The sequence below is a fragment of the Barbus barbus genome, assembly GCF_936440315.1.
Source record: "Barbus barbus genome assembly, chromosome: 46".
In the NCBI taxonomy this organism is placed as follows: domain Eukaryota; kingdom Metazoa; phylum Chordata; class Actinopteri; order Cypriniformes; family Cyprinidae; genus Barbus; species Barbus barbus.
Window position 1 is genome coordinate 22,014,265 of NC_136724.1, and position 19,208 is coordinate 22,033,472.

At 36.2% G+C, this 19,208-nt stretch overlaps 1 protein-coding gene across 1 annotated transcript; it reads left to right on the top strand.

Annotated features, from left to right (window-relative positions):
• Positions 1-530: 530 nt before the first annotated feature.
• LOC306864681 (rhomboid-related protein 1-like) lies at positions 531-18,885 on the top strand (the record flags this gene model as incomplete). Its single annotated transcript, XM_079408840.1, has 8 exons — positions 531-569; positions 7,467-7,625; positions 10,070-10,294; positions 11,289-11,437; positions 12,229-12,341; positions 15,398-15,498; positions 16,979-17,039; positions 18,614-18,885. The coding sequence occupies 8 exons, from the start codon at positions 531-533 to the stop codon at positions 18,883-18,885; spliced, it is 1,119 nt and encodes a 372-aa protein (XP_079264966.1).
• Positions 18,886-19,208: the final 323 nt, after the last annotated feature.

Here is a 19,208-nt window from a genome sequence, read left to right on the forward strand (position 1 = left end):
TGATTGGCCGCAGACCACCGCCTCCTTCCCCATCTTCATTGGTATTCAGGTAGTACAGTCTTTGTGGAGGACAGAGGAGGGAGAGAGGGCGAGAGGGAGAGATTTACAGAGGTAAAGGCGACACAAGCAGAACAAGACGGGCGAGCGGAGAGGGACGGACAGGTTGTGGAAGGAAAGTGAGAGAAAACTGGACCGGCTGCAAGCTAAGGGTGATTTTGAGGTAGATGGAAGCGGGTGCAAAGGTGCCACAAGGGTCTGTGGGTTCTGGACGGTGAGTGGGACTTTGGATTTGAACCCAGCTGGAATCAACCGAACCCTGGACTGACGGCTCCGCTGTCTTCCCTCACCAGAGGACGTCCTGCAGATACTCCACTGGCCTTTACTGGCGAGGGGTCTCTCTCCCCCGTTGGGGAGGCGTGCCACGCAGACGGACGGACGGACCGCTGGCGTGTGTGTGTGTACGTGTCTCTGCGTGCCATATCCCCCTATGTCCTTCTTTTTGTGGCTGTGTGCGCACCAGGGCCCAGTATATGGATAGAAGCTCTATGTTTCAGCTCATACAAGAGCAGGTAAGCAGCAGCAGGTTGCTATGGTTACTGCATCCTCCCGTGCATCGACATGCGTGTGTGTGTGTGTGTGTGTGCGTGCTTCTAGGCCGATACGGAGCGAGATGGGCAGTCGGAATGAATGAGTACTGGATTGTGTGTGTGTTTGAGAGGTCCTCATGTTCAGTCAGTGGCTGTTAGTGTAGTAGTAGTACACTAGACATCAGCACTGCTGCACAACACATCCTTGGTTGTGTATGCTAATGTATTGAAATATGTGGATTTATACACATACATGCATGCTATTTTATTACCCTAAATCAAAATTAAACACACTATTGTTCATAGATTTTGAGTTTGTAAGATTTTTAAACATAAATTCTTTGAAAGGATGCATTTATTTGATTAAATATGCAGTAATACTATTTCAATTTAAAACTGTTTTCTATGTGAGTATGTTATAAAATGTAATTTATTCCTGTGATCAAAGCTGAATTTTCAGTATCATTACTACAGTCGTCAGTGTCACATGATCCTTCAGAAATAATTCTAATATGCTGATTTGCTGCTCAAGAATTTCACATTTCTGATTATTATCAATGATGAAGACAGTTGTGCTGCTTCATATTTTTGTGAAAATACAATTTTTCAGGATACTTTGGTGAATCGAAAGTTCAAAAGAACAGCATTTGTTTGAAAAAGAAGTTTTTTAACATTCTAAATATATTTACTGTCACTTTTGATCAGTTTATTGAATCTTTGCTGAATAAAAGTATTAATTTCTTGATAAAAAATCTCATTGACCCCAAACATTTGAACAGTAGTGTTTATATTTCAATATCATACTTTTTTTTTTTTTTTTTTTAACAGCAGCTGGCAGATGTAAAATCAATTAAATTTAATTTCAGATCAGGTTCATTCAATTCAGTTCACTTATCAGGTTGACGCTTTTAACAGTATTGATTGTTCAGTTCAGATCAACTCGATTCTGTTTAGATCAGTTCCATTAAACATCATTATTGCTGTTGACAGTTTAGATTGTTACATTCAGCTCATGTCACTTTCACTTTGATCAGTTCAGCTGCTTTATTAGTTTTGACCATATAAATGGTTAAATTCAGCTCGTTTCATTTCAATTCAGCTTCATTGGTCATTTTAATATAGGTATTTCGGTTCAGCTTCATTTGAATTTTTCTGAGTTGCTTCACTCATATTCCTCCGATCAAACCACTGGATGATAAAAACAGGAAAAACTCCTTCAGTGAAAAGAAGGAAACCTTTGTAACGGAGACTCAAAGAGGAGACCCAAAAATACTCGAAAGAAGCCATCATTGATCAGAAAAGAGCTGAGCACTTCAAGACATGTAGTGTAAGCAACAGAAACCAAGAAATACCAAAATATGTTTAGTCATGAAAGGTTGCGTTATGTTTATAGCACATTGTTTTTTTTGTTTAGTTTTTGTCTTTTACAGCTGGTTTGTGTGCAAACACTGCAAAACGGTGATTTATGTATACCTTCAGTCTGACCTGCCAGTTTGCAGAATGCATTACTCTCTACATACAGAAGTAGAAATAGGAGGTCAGTGAGAACTGTTTAGTAAGAGTTTTGCTGTTTGAACAGCTACTTTACGAGGAGGTGTTAGCATTGAGATGGTCTGGATGGTCTGGTACTTCTTGCTGAGTTTCGTTGGCAAAACCCAAAACTCTTTGCAAGTCCTGGCAGCTCCCATCACAAGAGTTCAAAAATTCAACAGCTTGGTTTGAATACATATGCATGAGTGTATGCTAATTAGGTTCATTCTTGACGCAAAAGCAGCTCCTCAGACATAAAATCCCGATTTAAATGTGCTTGAATAAAGGTCACGCTTTCTAGTCTCGGTTTATGAACAGTTTGTATTGGTTATTCATCTGCAGTTCAGTGTTTTCGACTGATTACTTCCATACTTAAAATAAAAATTAATAATTAAAAAATAAAGAAATAAATGATCAGAATACATACACACACATAATATATAAATCTATTTTTTTATTTGCTTCGGATGAAAGTGTCTGCTAAATTACTAAATGTAAGATATTTATTATTAATGTTCTTATGAAGTAAAAATAATCATAATCAATAACTATATATATAGTTTAAATTTATGATTCTATTCATATATATATATATATATATATATATATATATATATATATATATATATATATATATATGTGTGTGTGTGTGTGTGTGTGTGAGTATATATATATATCATGTTAAAATAGTAAAAATATAGTTTTATCCATCTATTCTCCAAAGTATAATAATAATCAGAATAGGTATTTTTCTTCTGAGTAACATAATTCATTAGTTTGCTGAAAATGTAACAACTCAAAGTTGACCATGTCTAAAAACCTTCTAAACACCATAGCAACCACATAGTAACACCCCGGCAATCTTAGAAATCCTGGACACTTTATGTATCCATAGCTTGTCTTTTTTTTTTTTTAAATGATCACTCATATAATAAATGCATTTTCTCATAAACCTCCGAGAGCCTGTGAATTGTAAATGCACTGTGTATTTTTAGAGCTGTGATTTAAGGATGCTGGAAGTCATATTAGGAAATATCCGTGTGTGTGTGTTTGATTTTGTTGTCTAATCTATGCTGATGCTGAGAGATTAGGTTGATTGATGGATAGGAAAGGAAATCATTCAGTCAGAGGGGCAGAATTGATCTTTGCCTCAGGAGATGAGGGACACAAACACACACACACATCTGAGAGTCATCAGTGGAGTGTGTGTGTTGGTATGGTGTGGGTGTGTTTCATAGGTTTTCACATGCGCTGTGCTTCTGATTTTGCTTGTACAGTAAATGTGTTGTCAGACGGAAGCGATGCCTGACGGTTTGCTTGTGTTGTGTGGGTGTGTGTGTGTTAGTGTTCGTATGGTGTGAATGTGCTGCTGCTACTGTGTGTGTGCTTAACCTTTCAGTTTATTATGATTATTTTTTTTTCTGCTGTAGGAAGCAGTGCTGAGCTCAGACTATTTCTGGGTGCAATGCACACGTACACAGTTCACACACACACACACACACACGCACACACACACTTAACGCTCTGTGTGATAAACTGAATTAATGGAAGACAGCTCTAAATTACAGAATTACCCAGTGTCTGTTCTTACTGACTGGAGTTTAGTTAGTGGAGCTTGTGAAGTACGGATTGCTATTGCTTATACTCAGTCTTAAAGCTTTGTTCAAATCAGGTTAATTATAGTTAAACTAAAAAATATTTTCATTACTTGAAATAAAATAAATGTTAAATAAAATAAAACTAAATAAAAACTTTTATTTCAGCTAGTTGCCAACATTAATCATTTTTGTTTCGTTTAACTTGAAATACTAAAATAACTAAAACAAAATAAATAAATAATAAAAAACTACATAGATATATAAAAAAAGACAAATAACACCAAATAAATTAAAATATAAAGATAATATAAAAATATTTTATATAAAAATCTAAAAAATCGCAAATTTTAAGTATTAAACATTGAACTTGAACCATATCCAGAAAAAATACATATAAATATCATATCAATGTTTTTAATTTCTAAGGATTAACTGAGCAATTAAAGCATTCGAAAGCCACCATTTTTTAAACATTTAATAAGAAATATTTCCATGCTAAATAAATAATAAAATCACTAGCTGAAAAACACATCAATATTTTTAGCACCAATCTGGCAACCACCTGCAAAGCTATAGAATCTCGACAGCAACTTTTACACAGGCGCCACTCACATTTTGATCAGAAAATGTAGAAATCTTGTTACATATTGTGTGTGTGTGTGTGTGTGTGCATGTTTATGAGGACACAAATTTGTATAATGACATGGGTATGACAGAGGTATTACAATATGAAGGTGGTTTATGAGGACACTGCCTATGTCCCCGTAATTCAAAAGGCTTAAAAAACATACTAAATGGTGTTTTTTTGAAAATCTAAAAATGCACAAAGTCTCCTGTGAGGGCTAAGTTTAGGTGTAGGGTTGGTGTAGGGCAATAGCACACACAGTTTGTTCAGTATAAAAACCATTACGCCTATGGAGAGTCCCCATAAACCACAAAAACCAATGTGTGTGTGTGTGTGTGTGTGTGTCTGTTTGTAAGCAGTATTTGCTTTGGCACCAGCTGTTCAGAGAGAAAGAGGGCAGTTGATAGTTGGATTGCCGCACCATATTTAGCATTATATTTGCATAAAATAGCAGCAGTTCGTCCTCTAAGACTCTTCGTCAGTGTCCAGCTGCAGTGAGAGTGTGCTGCCTCTCAGCACTTCAGATGTTTCTCCTGAGAACAAGACCCCAGTAATGTGTCTCCTCTAGAGTTTCAATGCAGTATTTCTATTCATGAAGAATTTCTCATAAAGCAAGAATCCATTAAATTGATCAAAAGTGACAGTAAAGACATTTATAATGTTACACAAGAAATGCTGTTCTTTCAACTTTCTGTTCATCAGTGAATCCTAAAAAAATTTAATATATTAAGGTTTCCACAAAAATATGAAGCAGCACAACTGTTTTCAACACTGATAAAAATCAGAAATGTTTCTTGATAATAAATCAGTATATTAGAATGATTTCTGAAGATCATGTGACACTGAGGACTGGAGTAATGATGCTGAAAATACAGCTTTGATCACAGAAATAAATTACCGTTTAAAATATATTCTCATAGAAAACAGTACTCTAATATTTCACCTAGCTGATACCGTCATTGTACTGTGGTAATGGACCAGTGCTGCTTTGTAAGGTTTACAGTGTAAACCTAAGATCATTAGTGATGTGAAAGCTGACATATTTTACTACTAACACCATATCAATGCTCAGATGTTTCTGGGCTCAGCCATATGGTGTGTATTTTCAGAAACCATGGCAACAGTAAGGCTCTTTTTAGCACACTTTAGCAGCGAACGACAGGCGGAGGGAATGGGCTTTGTTCAGACTCATGTAATCAATGAACAGAGCATCAGCTGCATTCACTCTCTACACTGATGCTTCTGTGCACCCTTCCCTGATAACACCATGGTATTCACACTGTAGATCTGTGCTGTGTTTTGGTGATTTGTTGTGTGAAGTGACAGAAGTAGATCAGTCGCTGGCGGTGTTCACACACACACACTTGTGGTGTCAGTCTTTCTCGGGGTGACACATTGGTAATTTGTAACCATGGTGACACGGCAGCAGCTCTCCTCTGCTGAATCGCCTCACTAACTGATTCTATCACTTCCATCCTTCTCTCCACATGTGTCTGCTGCTCTCATCCCTCCATCCTTCATCCTCCGCTCATTACACAGAGCCCTCGCATTCACCCGCTCGCCTTCCTCTTCCTCCTCCTCTTCCTCCTCCTCCTGTCTGTTTCTACATCATTACAGGCTAGCACATCATTTATTAGTTTCTATGCGCTTCTTTCTTTCTTTTTCTTTCTTGCTTTTTTCTTGTTTTCTTGCAGTCCATGCTTTCCTATCTTCTTTTTTCTTTCATTTCCTTTCTTGTTGTTCTTACCTTTCATTCTTTTATTCCTTCCTTCTTTTTCTTTCTAATTTTCTTGCTTTTTCTCTAATTTCCTCTTCCTTTCCTTTCCTTTCCTTTCCTTTCCTTTCCTTTCCTTTCCTTTCCAGTCTTTTTCTTCATTCCTCCTATTTCATGTAATTTCCCTTCCTTCCTTCCTTCCTTCCTTCCTTCCATCTTTCCTGTCATTTCTTTCATTTTGTTCCTTCCCTTTCCTTTCCTCTAATTTCCTTTCTTCTTTTCTTCCTTCCTTCTTTTCTTTCTTTCTTCCTTCCTTCCTTCCTTCCTTCTATTCTTCCTTCCTTTTTCTTTCCTATAATTTCCTTCCCTTCCCTTCCTTTTCCTTCCTTCCTCCCTTCCTTATTTTAAATCCTTCTTTCTGTCCATCCTGCCATCATTTTCTTTCCCAGTCCTATACTTTTATTTTCTCTCATTTCTTTCCCATTTTTTTCTTTCCTTCATTCTCACTTCTTTCCACTCTGTTCTTCCTTCTCTGTCTTTTAAGTTGTTCATCTCTCTTTTCTTTCATTCTTTCCTTATTTCCCTCCATTCTTTCTTCCTTCTCATTTCTTGAATTTCTGCTCCTTCCTTCAGTCCACCCATCCGTCCAGCCATCCTTCCACCCTATTCTCTTTTCCTTTCCTTCCTTACTTATTTCCTTTTCTTCCTTCCCTTTCTTTTCATTTCCTAGATTAGTTTATTCCTTTCTTTTCATTTCCTTTTCCTCTTTTACTTATCTACCCCCTGAAATGTAAATATAGCGTTCAGAAGTAATTCAGAGTAACCACAGACAGCAGAAATAGCCACGTGTGTGTCCTCCTGGGTTGTCTTTGCTGTTTGGATCTGTTAGGGAAGTGCTTCAGACTCATAGTTACACACAAACACACAGTAATGTGAAATACTTAAAGATCTTTGCATGTGTGTGTGTGTGTGTGTGGCAGACAGATGAATGGAGCAGAATGACTATGTTTGAGTCACAATTGTGTTGCCTAATACCGCGTATGTGTCTGTGTTAAAGGGGCCAAGGATTTTCTTGCTCAAACAGCTTGATGTAGTATAAAGGCATCTTGCTATTACTCAATTACAGAACATTCTGTATCAGTCACAGATTCATCCGTGTACAGCAAAGAGATTTCACTGCTCACCCACTGGGAGTCATTCCAGTTTACTGTAATCTTGAATTACTCTGTTAAATTTTAAAGCATGATGTTTCTGTAGAGCAAGTATACAAGCAAATGCACAGCACATGTAGCATGTTGCATTGATTTTGTGTGTTGTGTGTGTAATAAACACATGTTAGTCTTGAATGTGTATTGTATGTGAATGCATATAAACTAAACACTGGCTTGTTCTCTCTTTCTGTTGGTGTTCAGCTGGACCCAGAGCAGACTGGTTTTATAGCAGTGGAAAATTTCACCAGTCTAGCTGAGCACCATGAGTTACAGCTGGACCCCAGTAAACTGGAGATGCTGCTGGCGCTGGTACAGAGCAACGAACACGGACACGTCTGCTACCAGGAACTCCTAGAACTGGTGAGCAGCATGCATTTGACCTCCAGCATTTTATCTATATGAACACTGAGAAACTCATTGTGTTTACAAGTTACCATGCTGATCAGATTAGCACTTTTGAGGAAGATTGCACCATCTAGTCGATTAGATCTACCTCTAATTAATGCATTTAGTATGTGTAAACGATTCATGGGTTACATGACTTCAGTGTTTGTTACATGTACCTCAATATTTGCTTTGATTGATTAACTGCATCCCAGTGTAACTGACTGACATCTGTAATGACCAAATATATGTGAAATTATATGAATGTAACATCTGAAATGGTTTGCATTCATTTGGAGACATGAAATAGTCACAAATATACTATATATATTCAATTGTAACTCTATGTTGTGCTTTGTTTGCTGATTTATTTCTGTGATCAAAGCTGAATTTTCAGCATCATTACTCCAGTCTTTAATGTGTTCTTCCTCAATACAATGAATTTATAAAAAAAAACAAATCTGCCCAAAGCCTTTAAATGGTATTTTATTTTATTTTGTTTTATTTTATGTGTTCGTGTTCATGTGTGTTCATGTAAATGTATGGATCCCTTGATGCACAAATACTGAGTGACGTTTGATTGTCATGTTATTTCTATGAGACCCGGAGCAGATGAATGCCGTTTTTGTGTGTGTGTGTGTGTGTGTGTGTGTGTGTGTGTGTGTGTGTGTGTGAGTGTTCATGAATGAAAAGCTCTTCCCACAGTCAGTAATAGACTGCAGGTCTCAGCTCTGTAATTTCTGAACCTCCACGTGTTTCCTTTACAAATCCAGCCGTGTTCCTCTCAGGACCTTCTTCACTCTCTCACACTTGATACGAGGGGGCGTAAATGCTTTCACTCTGGCACAGACAGTTGAATCAATTTAGCCGTAGGCTCTTTTAATACACACACACACACACACACACATGACTGCAGCGTTCTGTGTTGACAGTTCTGGTGCTCTAGCTAGACTCATTCCGAGATGTGATACAAACCCTCACGTAATCACACCCTGATACACGCTCACGGATGCTGTACACTTTCTGTGGCTAGGATTCAAGACATTCCATGATTTAAAACCATGTTCTACAGGAAGAGAGACTGAGGCAAAGGCAGAGAGAAAGCTATGAATTTAAAAGGATTTGGGTGAAGTGTAAATCTGGGGCATGTGGGAGATGGAGGAAAAGAAGAGAGTGTGAGAAATCCTACATATATTGGAGTAATCTGTAAGAAAGTCACAGTATTAAATTGCTCCATGTCTCTGATTGTCTGTGTGTGTGTGTGTGTGAGACTATTATGGGGTCTATTAAAGAGTGTATGTACATATAACCACACACAAACACATTGTAAATGTTAGTAATTCATATTAAAATACAAAACGATTAACTGCCATGTATGGTGAAAATTATGTATTTTAAAAGACAGTACGTGGCATAGTCATTTATTGGCTCTGACCAATGACTTGTATAGACACTATAAGGACAAAAGTGTTGGGACACCCCTTTCTTTAGAACAGAAAAAGGCACTAACAAAACTGTGGCAACAAAGATGGAAACATAATTCATGTATTTAAAAATTGCATTTCCACCTCTGTTGCAACAGTTTTGGACGTGTATAAAATGACAGTACCCTTATGAACAAGTCACTGGTGTTTGGTGATGAGTTTTTGACTCAAGGTCTGCATTTAAAGTCACACCAGAGGAGTTCAGCTGGGATCAGGACTTGGCTTTCTGCAGACCAGTCAAGTTCTTCCACACTGACTCAATCAATCATGTCTTTCTGAACCGTGTCTTATACTTATAGAATAGAAAAGGGTCCTGTCCAAACTGTTGCTATAAAATTAGAAGCACACAATTCCCTAGAATATCATTATATGCTTAAACATTAAGATTTGTACTCATAGAAATTACTAAAGTAGTCAACCATGTTCATTAGAAGGGGGTGCCAATACTTCTGGCAATATAGTGTATAAGTATAAAACAAACTAACTAATAGTGGCAGTCATGACAAAACAACATTTATTATAAACAGCAAATCTAAAATGAATGTATTGAATGAAGTTAAACTGTGTACATGGTTGGCATGCTTGACATTAATTGCATTATATTGCTTTGCAATATAAGTTGCAATTCATTTCAGTTGATAAAAAAAAAAAAAAAATCTGGAAAATACGGTATGTGTAATTTTTGCTGTAAATGCCACATTGATAAACTGTAAATCATCACGTGGTCTACTGTTGATGCATTTGTTATTATTTCTGTACTGAGCAGATTATTGTGGTTCAGTTACATTTTTGTTGGTGTATGAACTTAATCATCATTTAATGATAAATGTTTTGGTTATAAACTGAAACGGTTATGAAACAGACATAAATATGTTGAATTACACTGCTTCTCACTGTATAAACAGCTAATGAGATGTACTTCTCTCTCTCTCTCAGCTGAGCAGTAAACGTTCCAGTAGTTTTCGCCGAGCCATTGCAAATGGGCGTCACACCCTGCAGCGCGAGATCCTATTGGATGAGACGGGACTGGGCGTGTACAAGCGCTTCGTGCGCTACGTGGCCTATGAGATTCTGCCATGCGAGACGGACCGCCGATGGTACTTCCATCAGAGCAGACTCTGTCCTCCTCCTGTGTTCATGGCCATCATTACCATTGTACAGGTACACCTCACCGAGCTCTGTGTGGCTCTGTCCTCTTTATGTTGCATTATGGGTTCTTCAGATCAGCACATTTGGTTCTTCATTCATTAGTACACCTTGAGCGAAACTTTCTTTCAAATGTTTTTGGATATGATTAGAAGAACCTTTATTTTTAACTCTATAAAGTATCATATTTGATACACATATTTCCTCTAAATGATCATTATAATCTAAATTTTGCTAAAAAACTTGTTGCACACAATCTACTACATGCCTTCTGGCATCAGATTAATAGTTTATTCTTTTTAGCCAGTAAAATGTTTAGTATAATTGTACAAACATCTACCTTCATGTGTCTTTTTGCTGTGAAATCTTTACTGATTTTTATGAAGTAAACAAGTATAACTTTTATATTGTTAGTGATATTTCAAGTTTAACTCCATCTGGACTAAAGCAACATAGGTTTACTTAATTATCCATACATCATTTATGAAAAATAATGTTCAAATATGATCATCAGGTTTATGAGGATATTGAGTTTATTTGTTCATCTCTCAATCATCGTTGTATTGCATTGCATTTTATGTTTTAAATGAAACTGCAGAGCTTTGGTCATAAAACTAAGTGTTAAAGTATAATATTAGGACATTTTATGAGATAAAAAAGTGACAACGGATATTTAAATGCATTTAATGTAAGTAATCTGCTATATTATTAGAAAGATTTCATTGATTTACATTACAAGCTATCAGATTCAGAATAAATAAATATCAGCATCTACACCAAATTGTATATTTTTGCTCAGAATTTGCACTCCATATTCTCACTATATCAGATATTTGAGCCATAAAAGGCCGATGTATCAAATATGATACTTAACAAAAACAACATATGCAAACTTTTATCGATTTTATCGTTCAGTAAATTGTTCCATTTCCAAACATTAGATTTTTTCTGATTTTGTTTGACACATTTACAGCTTTAACACTGTTGAGTGTGTCTGTGTTTGTTTCAGATCATAGTGTTTATGTGTTACGGCGTGATGCTCAATAAATGGGTGTTGCAAACCTACCAGCCAGATTTCATGAAGAGTCCGCTGGTGTATCATCCTGGACACCGAGCACAAATCTGGAGGTTCTTCAGTTATATGTTCATGCATGTTGGGTAAGTGTTTAACAGGACCAGATGCACTCTTGTTTAGATCTCCTTTTATAAATAAATGAGCATCAGTTGTAGTGCACTTGGTTAATTATGCAACTAGCAACTGTTCTTCGAATCAACAGTGTATGTACATGATTAGAAAGTTTTACTAGCTTTAAAGTGAAATACGAACATATTTCTTCGTGCATGGTCCTGGTCTTTTTGTGCACGATTCGTTTATTTTAAAGAAAACTGTTTGTCTTTGTCATCTTTTATCAAAATGCAATAAAAATACTCCACCTCTGAAATGATTTTGCTTATCAAATGATGTCAGCAAAAGCATTTTTCAGCCCCTCAATCATCTGTCATATTGAGATGCTTTTCAATGTGCAATCAATTCCTAATGGAGAAAATGAAATGCCACCCGCATTTTTCTGAGAAATACATCACATTACAAAACTACAACCATTTCGCATTCATGTTGACTTTAAATGCACATTAATGCAGGCAACATGTTATTATTTCATGACAAATCTCTATTTATGAAGAAAAATGACACTTTGTTGTAATAGATGGATAATAGATTACTCAACAGGTTTAATCTGTTTGGGATACCATAGGGCCTTTATGTGTTTTGTAAGCGTTTGAGCAAGATTAGGCTCTTTTAAGATGAGAGACAAAAGTTTGACTTCGACTTCTAAGGCTGATGAGAATTTCATAGTGTTCCTTTGTCTAAATATAGCTGTACAGACCTGTAGCCGCAGCTGATGTTTTACATTCTGGATGTGTGTGTGTGTGTGTGTGTGTGTGTGCAGATTAGAGCAGCTGGGTTTCAACGCTCTTCTCCAGCTGATGATTGGAGTTCCTCTGGAGATGGTTCATGGGATCCTGAGGATCAGTCTGCTGTATATGGCAGGAGTCGTCGCTGGTGAGTTAGAGCGTGTGTGTCCGCATACGTCTTGCTGTCCTTGCACTCTGACAAGTTCACCAGGAGAATGTGCTCATATTTATGATGGACATGTCACCAGTGGGCAATGACCTAATCAATAATCTCTGAATTATTCACTCACACACACACACACACACACCATCTCTCTCTCGTAACATACACACCAAAGCAGCAAATATACCACCTCTGGAGACTGTGTGTAGTGTAATAGAATACATTTACATTTTAATGCTAGCTATGTTCTTCTTATTATAAAACGTCCTTAAGAGCTTCACTCCAACCCTAATTAAGCACAGCCGAAACAGCTAATCAAGGTCTTCAGGGCAAGTGTATTTAATTATATATATCATTTTAATAATTACATTAAAAAAAGAATATACACATTTAATAATCCCTCCTTACCTGTATGTAAATACTTTCATTTAAAAATAAATGTTGTTGTTTTATTTTTTACATAGTAATATTTAAAAATATATTTTTAAATGTTTCAAATGAAATTCTTATTTAATTAAAAATATAAAATAATTGTAATAAATGTATTTATTTCAGTTTTTATGTGTGTGTGTGTGTGTGTGTGTGTGTGTGTGTGGATATATTAGAGTTGCATGATTCTGGATAAATTGAGAATCACAATTTTTATTATTTTTATTTATGTATTTATTGTTAAATAGAGATTATGATTCTGAAGAAAAACACTAGACAACTAAACAAAATAACATGTACAATAACTCTAATTTACTAGAGGTTCTGACAAAATGTTCATTGATCATTAAATTAAATCTAAATTAAATTAATACATTCAATAAACTTACACTTATTAAATAAAATAAAAGGAATACATTTAAAAATTGTATGTATTAATTTGAAGAAAACAAAATCATTTTGAGTCAATGTCTTCTTTCGTTATGTGTATGTTTGTGTGTAATAGGAGATACATGGATGACATACAGCGCTCTTAAATTTGAATTCAAAGCCTAATCAAACACACTTGTCTGTAATTATTAAATAATCCTGAAGACCTTGATTAGCTGGCTAAGGTCTGTTTAATTAGAGTTCATGCAAAACCCTGCAGGTCGTGGCCCTCCTGTCCAGGAACAGAATCAAATAGCCATGATGTAACACAATACAACTTAACTATTGCAAATGACATGTACAGAATTATGCTGAAATTAAATGAATACTTATGTTGTCTCATATTTACTCAAAATTTACTGCATACTGCAACTTACCAGCATTTTGACATCTATAAAGGAAAGTGTCCATGCTGAGGACACAGAACATGAGATTAAAAGAAGGAGAGAATAGAGTATGCAAAAATAAATAAGTGAAAAATGAGCAGAGTCACACAGAGACTATATGTGAGAAAGAGATGAAAAGACAAGGAAAATGTGAGAAATAGAGTGAGAGGGTGGAGGACGTGCGAGTGGAAAGAGTATTGAGAAAATGCAACATAAAAAGAGCAGAATGATGAAGACGGTGGTGGAGTAAGAGTGCTGAGCGCAGCACCATATAGACAATCTGTCACACGCACGCAGAGGATATGCCAATATTCAATTATCTCACCCGCTTCTGCTGTATTTTGCATGCTTGTTCGCTTTCCTGTGAGATTGTAGTTTAGAGTACAGAATTAGCTTTACTCAATGTGCTTTGTGCCGCTGTGAGTTTGAATGTTCTGTATTAAATTAAAGTCCACTTGGTAGTGGCCACCTAACGAGCATCTACAGTACCCGGCAAACCACTCAGAACAGCCTGGCATCCTGACTGCAAGTTTTGCACAGACAAATAGCACTCGGTTTAAATAAAATGTCTAAAAGTAGTTTCTGTAGTACATGTTTAGACTGCAGCTCTGTATCCTATAATTACATGACAACTATTAATTACCTTTATTATATTCATTAAATGGGTCGACAATAGTGACGACAGTAGTGCAGAAATACAGGTCAGGAGGGGTTTATATGCATATATATTACACGTCAGTTTAATGTCTTAATTTTTTGTATTATATAAAAATAACACAAAGACTAAATCATGCCTCCTGAGCTGTATGCAAATTCTGTCATTTAAAATAATTTTTTATTAAATTTATTCAATTATCTGCATTTGATGACAGATAAATTTGAGTAAAATTAAAACACCTTTTGTTATCATAACATTCTTCATGATTTATTAATAAACTACCTGCAGGGGAAGAAATAATTATTCAATTCGATTCAATCAAATATGAATATATTCAATAAAGTTAATTAAAATAGTATATAATTAAAAATACATTAAATACGCAATTAAATAAAAATAAATTAAAAATAAAATGAATAAATTAAATATTTAATTTATTACATTTATTAAATTAAAGGAATCAATTCAGTAAATTAAATAAAATTACATTTATTTAATTAAAAACAAGTTAATAAATCAAATCAAATTCAATTTATTCAATAATTTATTCAATTAAGTAGAAGAAAAAGAAATTATAATTTAATTACATGTATTTTATTACAAAAAACACACACAGTGTGTGTATATATATATATACACATACACACACACACACAAACATACATATATACACATGTATAAATATATATATATAAATATTGTATTAATAAAATCCTTATAAAAACTTAAATTTAGGCACGTAAAACAGTTAGACACTCTATTAAGCTTCAAATAATCAGAAAAAACTGGCATGCACTATTCGGGGACCCCCTCCTGTCATTATGAGGCAATTATATTATGATTCAATTTGCATATAAATTTTCTCAATTGGACAATTTTACTCAATAGAGGCTGTCTGAAATCAGCAAACACAGTGTTTTAATGTTGCACGAAGGTCTTTACACAGAATGAGAGTCGCAGGAAACGTATCTCATGCTAGAATTTCAAATGTATCAATTCACATGATGTCATAATTCCAAATGGAGTCACTAATTGTGGGCGGGGCTTTGTCACATGCTTCGTGGGGGATTTGCTGGACAAAATGTATCGAATAATCCAACTGTTTGTCATTAGTGAAGACTAACCGTGTATCTCCTCAGGTTCACTGACGGTGTCCATCACGGATATGCGCGCTCCGGTGGTGGGAGGGTCCGGCGGGGTCTATGCACTCTGCTCAGCACATCTTGCCAACGTTGTCATGGTAACCCAAACTAACTGCTGCCATGGCGACTTGTGTCAGAATGAATGAAAAGGGGAAATCAGGCGGAGGGATAAATCTCTCCGGATGCTTTATATTGCGGCTTCCCTAAAGATCAAAGTGTCTCTAATCAGTCGCACACAGACAGACACAAACAGCCCTCAGAGATTCAGAAAGTCTCTTCAGAGTCTGCTGTGCTGATGGATGCGTCTCAGCTCTTCCTGTCCCTGTTAAAGTGCCTTTTAGTGTGTGTGGAATTTGAGGAATGTTCTGGATTCGCTACAGGTTGAGCTGTATGATGCCATCAGTCACCACAGGAAGTCATTTTAATTTGTTCCGCAAGCAAAAAATCCACTTTTGATGAGGTGTAGTTCCACCTCTAGGAGATGATTTAGACACTTTACAGCTCAAATAATACTTTTTATACATAAGAATTAATGTAAGCACCACAAGCGTAGCCAGAAATGTTAAAGTGGGTGGTCCTACATATTTTCAAATTTAACTTAACGAGCACATTTTAGTATCATATCCTTACGTCGTAAACATAACATTGTGGGTGGGACTAACAGAAACGGACGAATCATCATCATATTGACAAACGTGATGCACCTATAGGAAGAGGGAAAACTAAGAAACGACCTGTAATTGACCATGAAAACAAGCGTTTAATATTTTTTAATAAATATATGAAATAAGATGTTTATTAGTATTGTTTAATAAATTACATCCATTTGGAAAATTACCAACTTCTCATTGGGTGGGCCACACTGTAGCTACGTGACTGGTCATGAAATCGGGTCTTATTGGGAACACTTCATCAGTGCACATGTAGCCAAATAGCTATTAATCATTGTTTTAGAAAACACAGTCTATTATAGTATATAATGTTCACTTTTCACAATTCACACAATTCCTACTGGATAAAATCAAGTCCTGTCTTACATTTTTATGACTGGATATTCTATTTTACCCAAAAATATATTATGAAAGTAAAATAGGTTGCAATTTGCAAATGGCAGTTTTAGTCATTTTATTATGTGCCTTTTTATTATTTCTATTAACATTTCTATTCAGCTTTAATTTCTTTTTGTTTAAATTTGAGCACTTCAGCCTAAACTAACTTTTAGATCTAAGTGTACGTTTCATTTAATATTTATTTTATTTTATTTTAGATCTTATAACTTTATATCGGTTATCTTTTTAGTTTTATTTAACGATAACAACACTGATGGCATTTCACATTAGCTTTACATTTTAGCTTTTAACTCAGAAGTCCAGCATAAATCTCCAGAGATTTATTTTAATTTTCCAGATTATCCAGATTGAATTTTGAACTTTTTATTAAACATTTCAATGTAAAAAAAAACTAAACAAAATACATGCATGGATGAATACACTAAGATCAATAAGATGTATTTACAAAATAGACTGATTAGTAAAAGTCTTCATAATGCCTTTTAACACGTATATATTTGTGTTTCAGAACTGGGCCGGTATGAAGTGTCCATACAAATTGCTACGGATGATTCTTGCACTTGTTTGCAGTAAGTACCTGCAGTTATTGTAGCTCTCATACTTTACGCTGTGGCTGAATTCAATAGCGTACTAGCACGTTACTGTGTACTATTGTGTTTTTTTCATGTGCTATATTCAGAATGCAAGACTAGAATATAGTAGAGTGTATACTAGATACTGCATACTATTTAAAAAATAGTATTATGTGTAATATGCAATGATTTCAAACAATTGTTTGCTACATTATTACTCGACCTCATCAATTTTTAATTCAATGCGTTTGTCTCCAATTATCTGAAAAATAAACATGGTTGTTTTGCATTTTTAAACTGATCTAATTAAATGTTAAAATTGTAACTATTTTTACAATTAAATAAAAAAAAATCAAATTACATTTTTAAAGGGGTCATATGATGCGATTTCAAGTCTTCCTTTCTCTTTGGAGAGTTACAAGCTGTTTGTGCATAGATAAGATCCCTGAAGTTGCAAAGACTAAAGTCTCAAAACCAAAGAGATATTCTTTATAAAAGTTAAGACTCAACCATGCCCCTAAAATGGCTCATTCAAACACGCCCCCACATGTCTACATCACGATGTGGGAAGATTTGCAAAACACCGCCCAAATGTATACGCAATGAAAGAAGGCGTAGTATTCTCGCTGTAGTATTGTTGCTGCCGCCGGACGCTGTGTTTCCTTGTTAAAGTACTTTGTTTGGGCTTCCAAAAGAGGACACAACTAGAAATCAGTTGTTAAGTTGTATTTACAACACTGTTCCAGAACAGTTCAACCCAAATATTCAGATGTGTGCAGCGCATTTTACGGAGGACTGTTTCTTGAACCTGGATAAAATCAGCCTGCCAGCTGTACTCAAAGGCTGTTTCTATAAAGTGGGGCAATTCCAACTTTGCAAGGACAGTCTGGCGCTTCTGTCTCACAGCCTGTTAGTATGTTTTCTTATTTAAAGAATTTGCCACTGACTGTTCAAACGTGAGTTTTGAGCAGTGTCGAGTAGTGCTTGTTTGTCGTTTCTCCGATCACAAATGCAGACATGATAATGTTTGCGTGATGCAACGTGTCACGTAAAAAGAGAGTATAAGTCATTATAATCAGTAATTATGTCACCACTGGATGCAACAAATGCCTCTTTTATAATGGGCTTTATTGTTTTTGTGTCGTCGAGCCAATACGGTGAGGAGTGTAACATTTCCATCTCACGCTTGAGGTATTCGGCCAATCACAACGCACTGGATAGCTGGCCAATCAGAGCACGCCTAACTTCTCAGAACGATGTGCTTTGTAAAAATCTGTGCATTTCAGAAAGGCGGGGCATAGAGAAGCAACAATAATGTACAGTATGTGGAAAATAATGTGTTTTTAACCTTAAACCGCATAAACACATTGCATTACACCAAATACACAAAATAATGTTCTTTTTAGCAATGTCATATGACCCCTTTAATAAAAAAGAAAAATTGCTGATATATTAAAAATGGTACACATTGCACTTCCGCAATGCACTTTTCATGCATACAAAAAATTACATATTCCAGAAGTAGTATTCTATTCCAAACATCTGCCAAGCTCTTTCTCCATCTTTGGCAGTGAGTTCAGAGGTGGGGCGTGCCGTATGGCTGCGTTTCTCCCCGCCCCTCCCCTCTTCCGGACCGCAGCCCAGTTTCATGGCTCATCTGTCGGGTGCAGTGGTGGGCATCAGCATGGGGCTGCTGATCTTGCGGAGCTATGAGGAATCTCTGCATAAACAGTGCTCCTGGTGGGTCCTCATCTTCTCCTTCATCACCTTCCTCCTCTTCGCCATCTTCTGGAACATTTTCGCTTACGAGCTGCTCGGGGTACAGATCCCGCCCCCTCCCTGATGACACGCCCTCCTCCGATGGCCCCAAAAAGCCACACCCCCCGTCCGACACAGGGCCGACCTCAGTCTACTCCGCTCGACCAGCAGCGGAGACACGGACGTAAAAACCAGAAGGAAGGATTTCAGCGGTGTGAAACGGGAACGCATACTCACATTCCATACAGAAGCAGCGAACACAAACGGCGTGGTATTTTTAATGAACACTCGGAGGCAGTTCAAGGGTCCGGCAAGCTTATTTGAACAGACTGTCAGTACGTCGTACACTAGAAACATGCACACACACACACACACACACACACGTACATCAGATTTGTTGTGTATTTC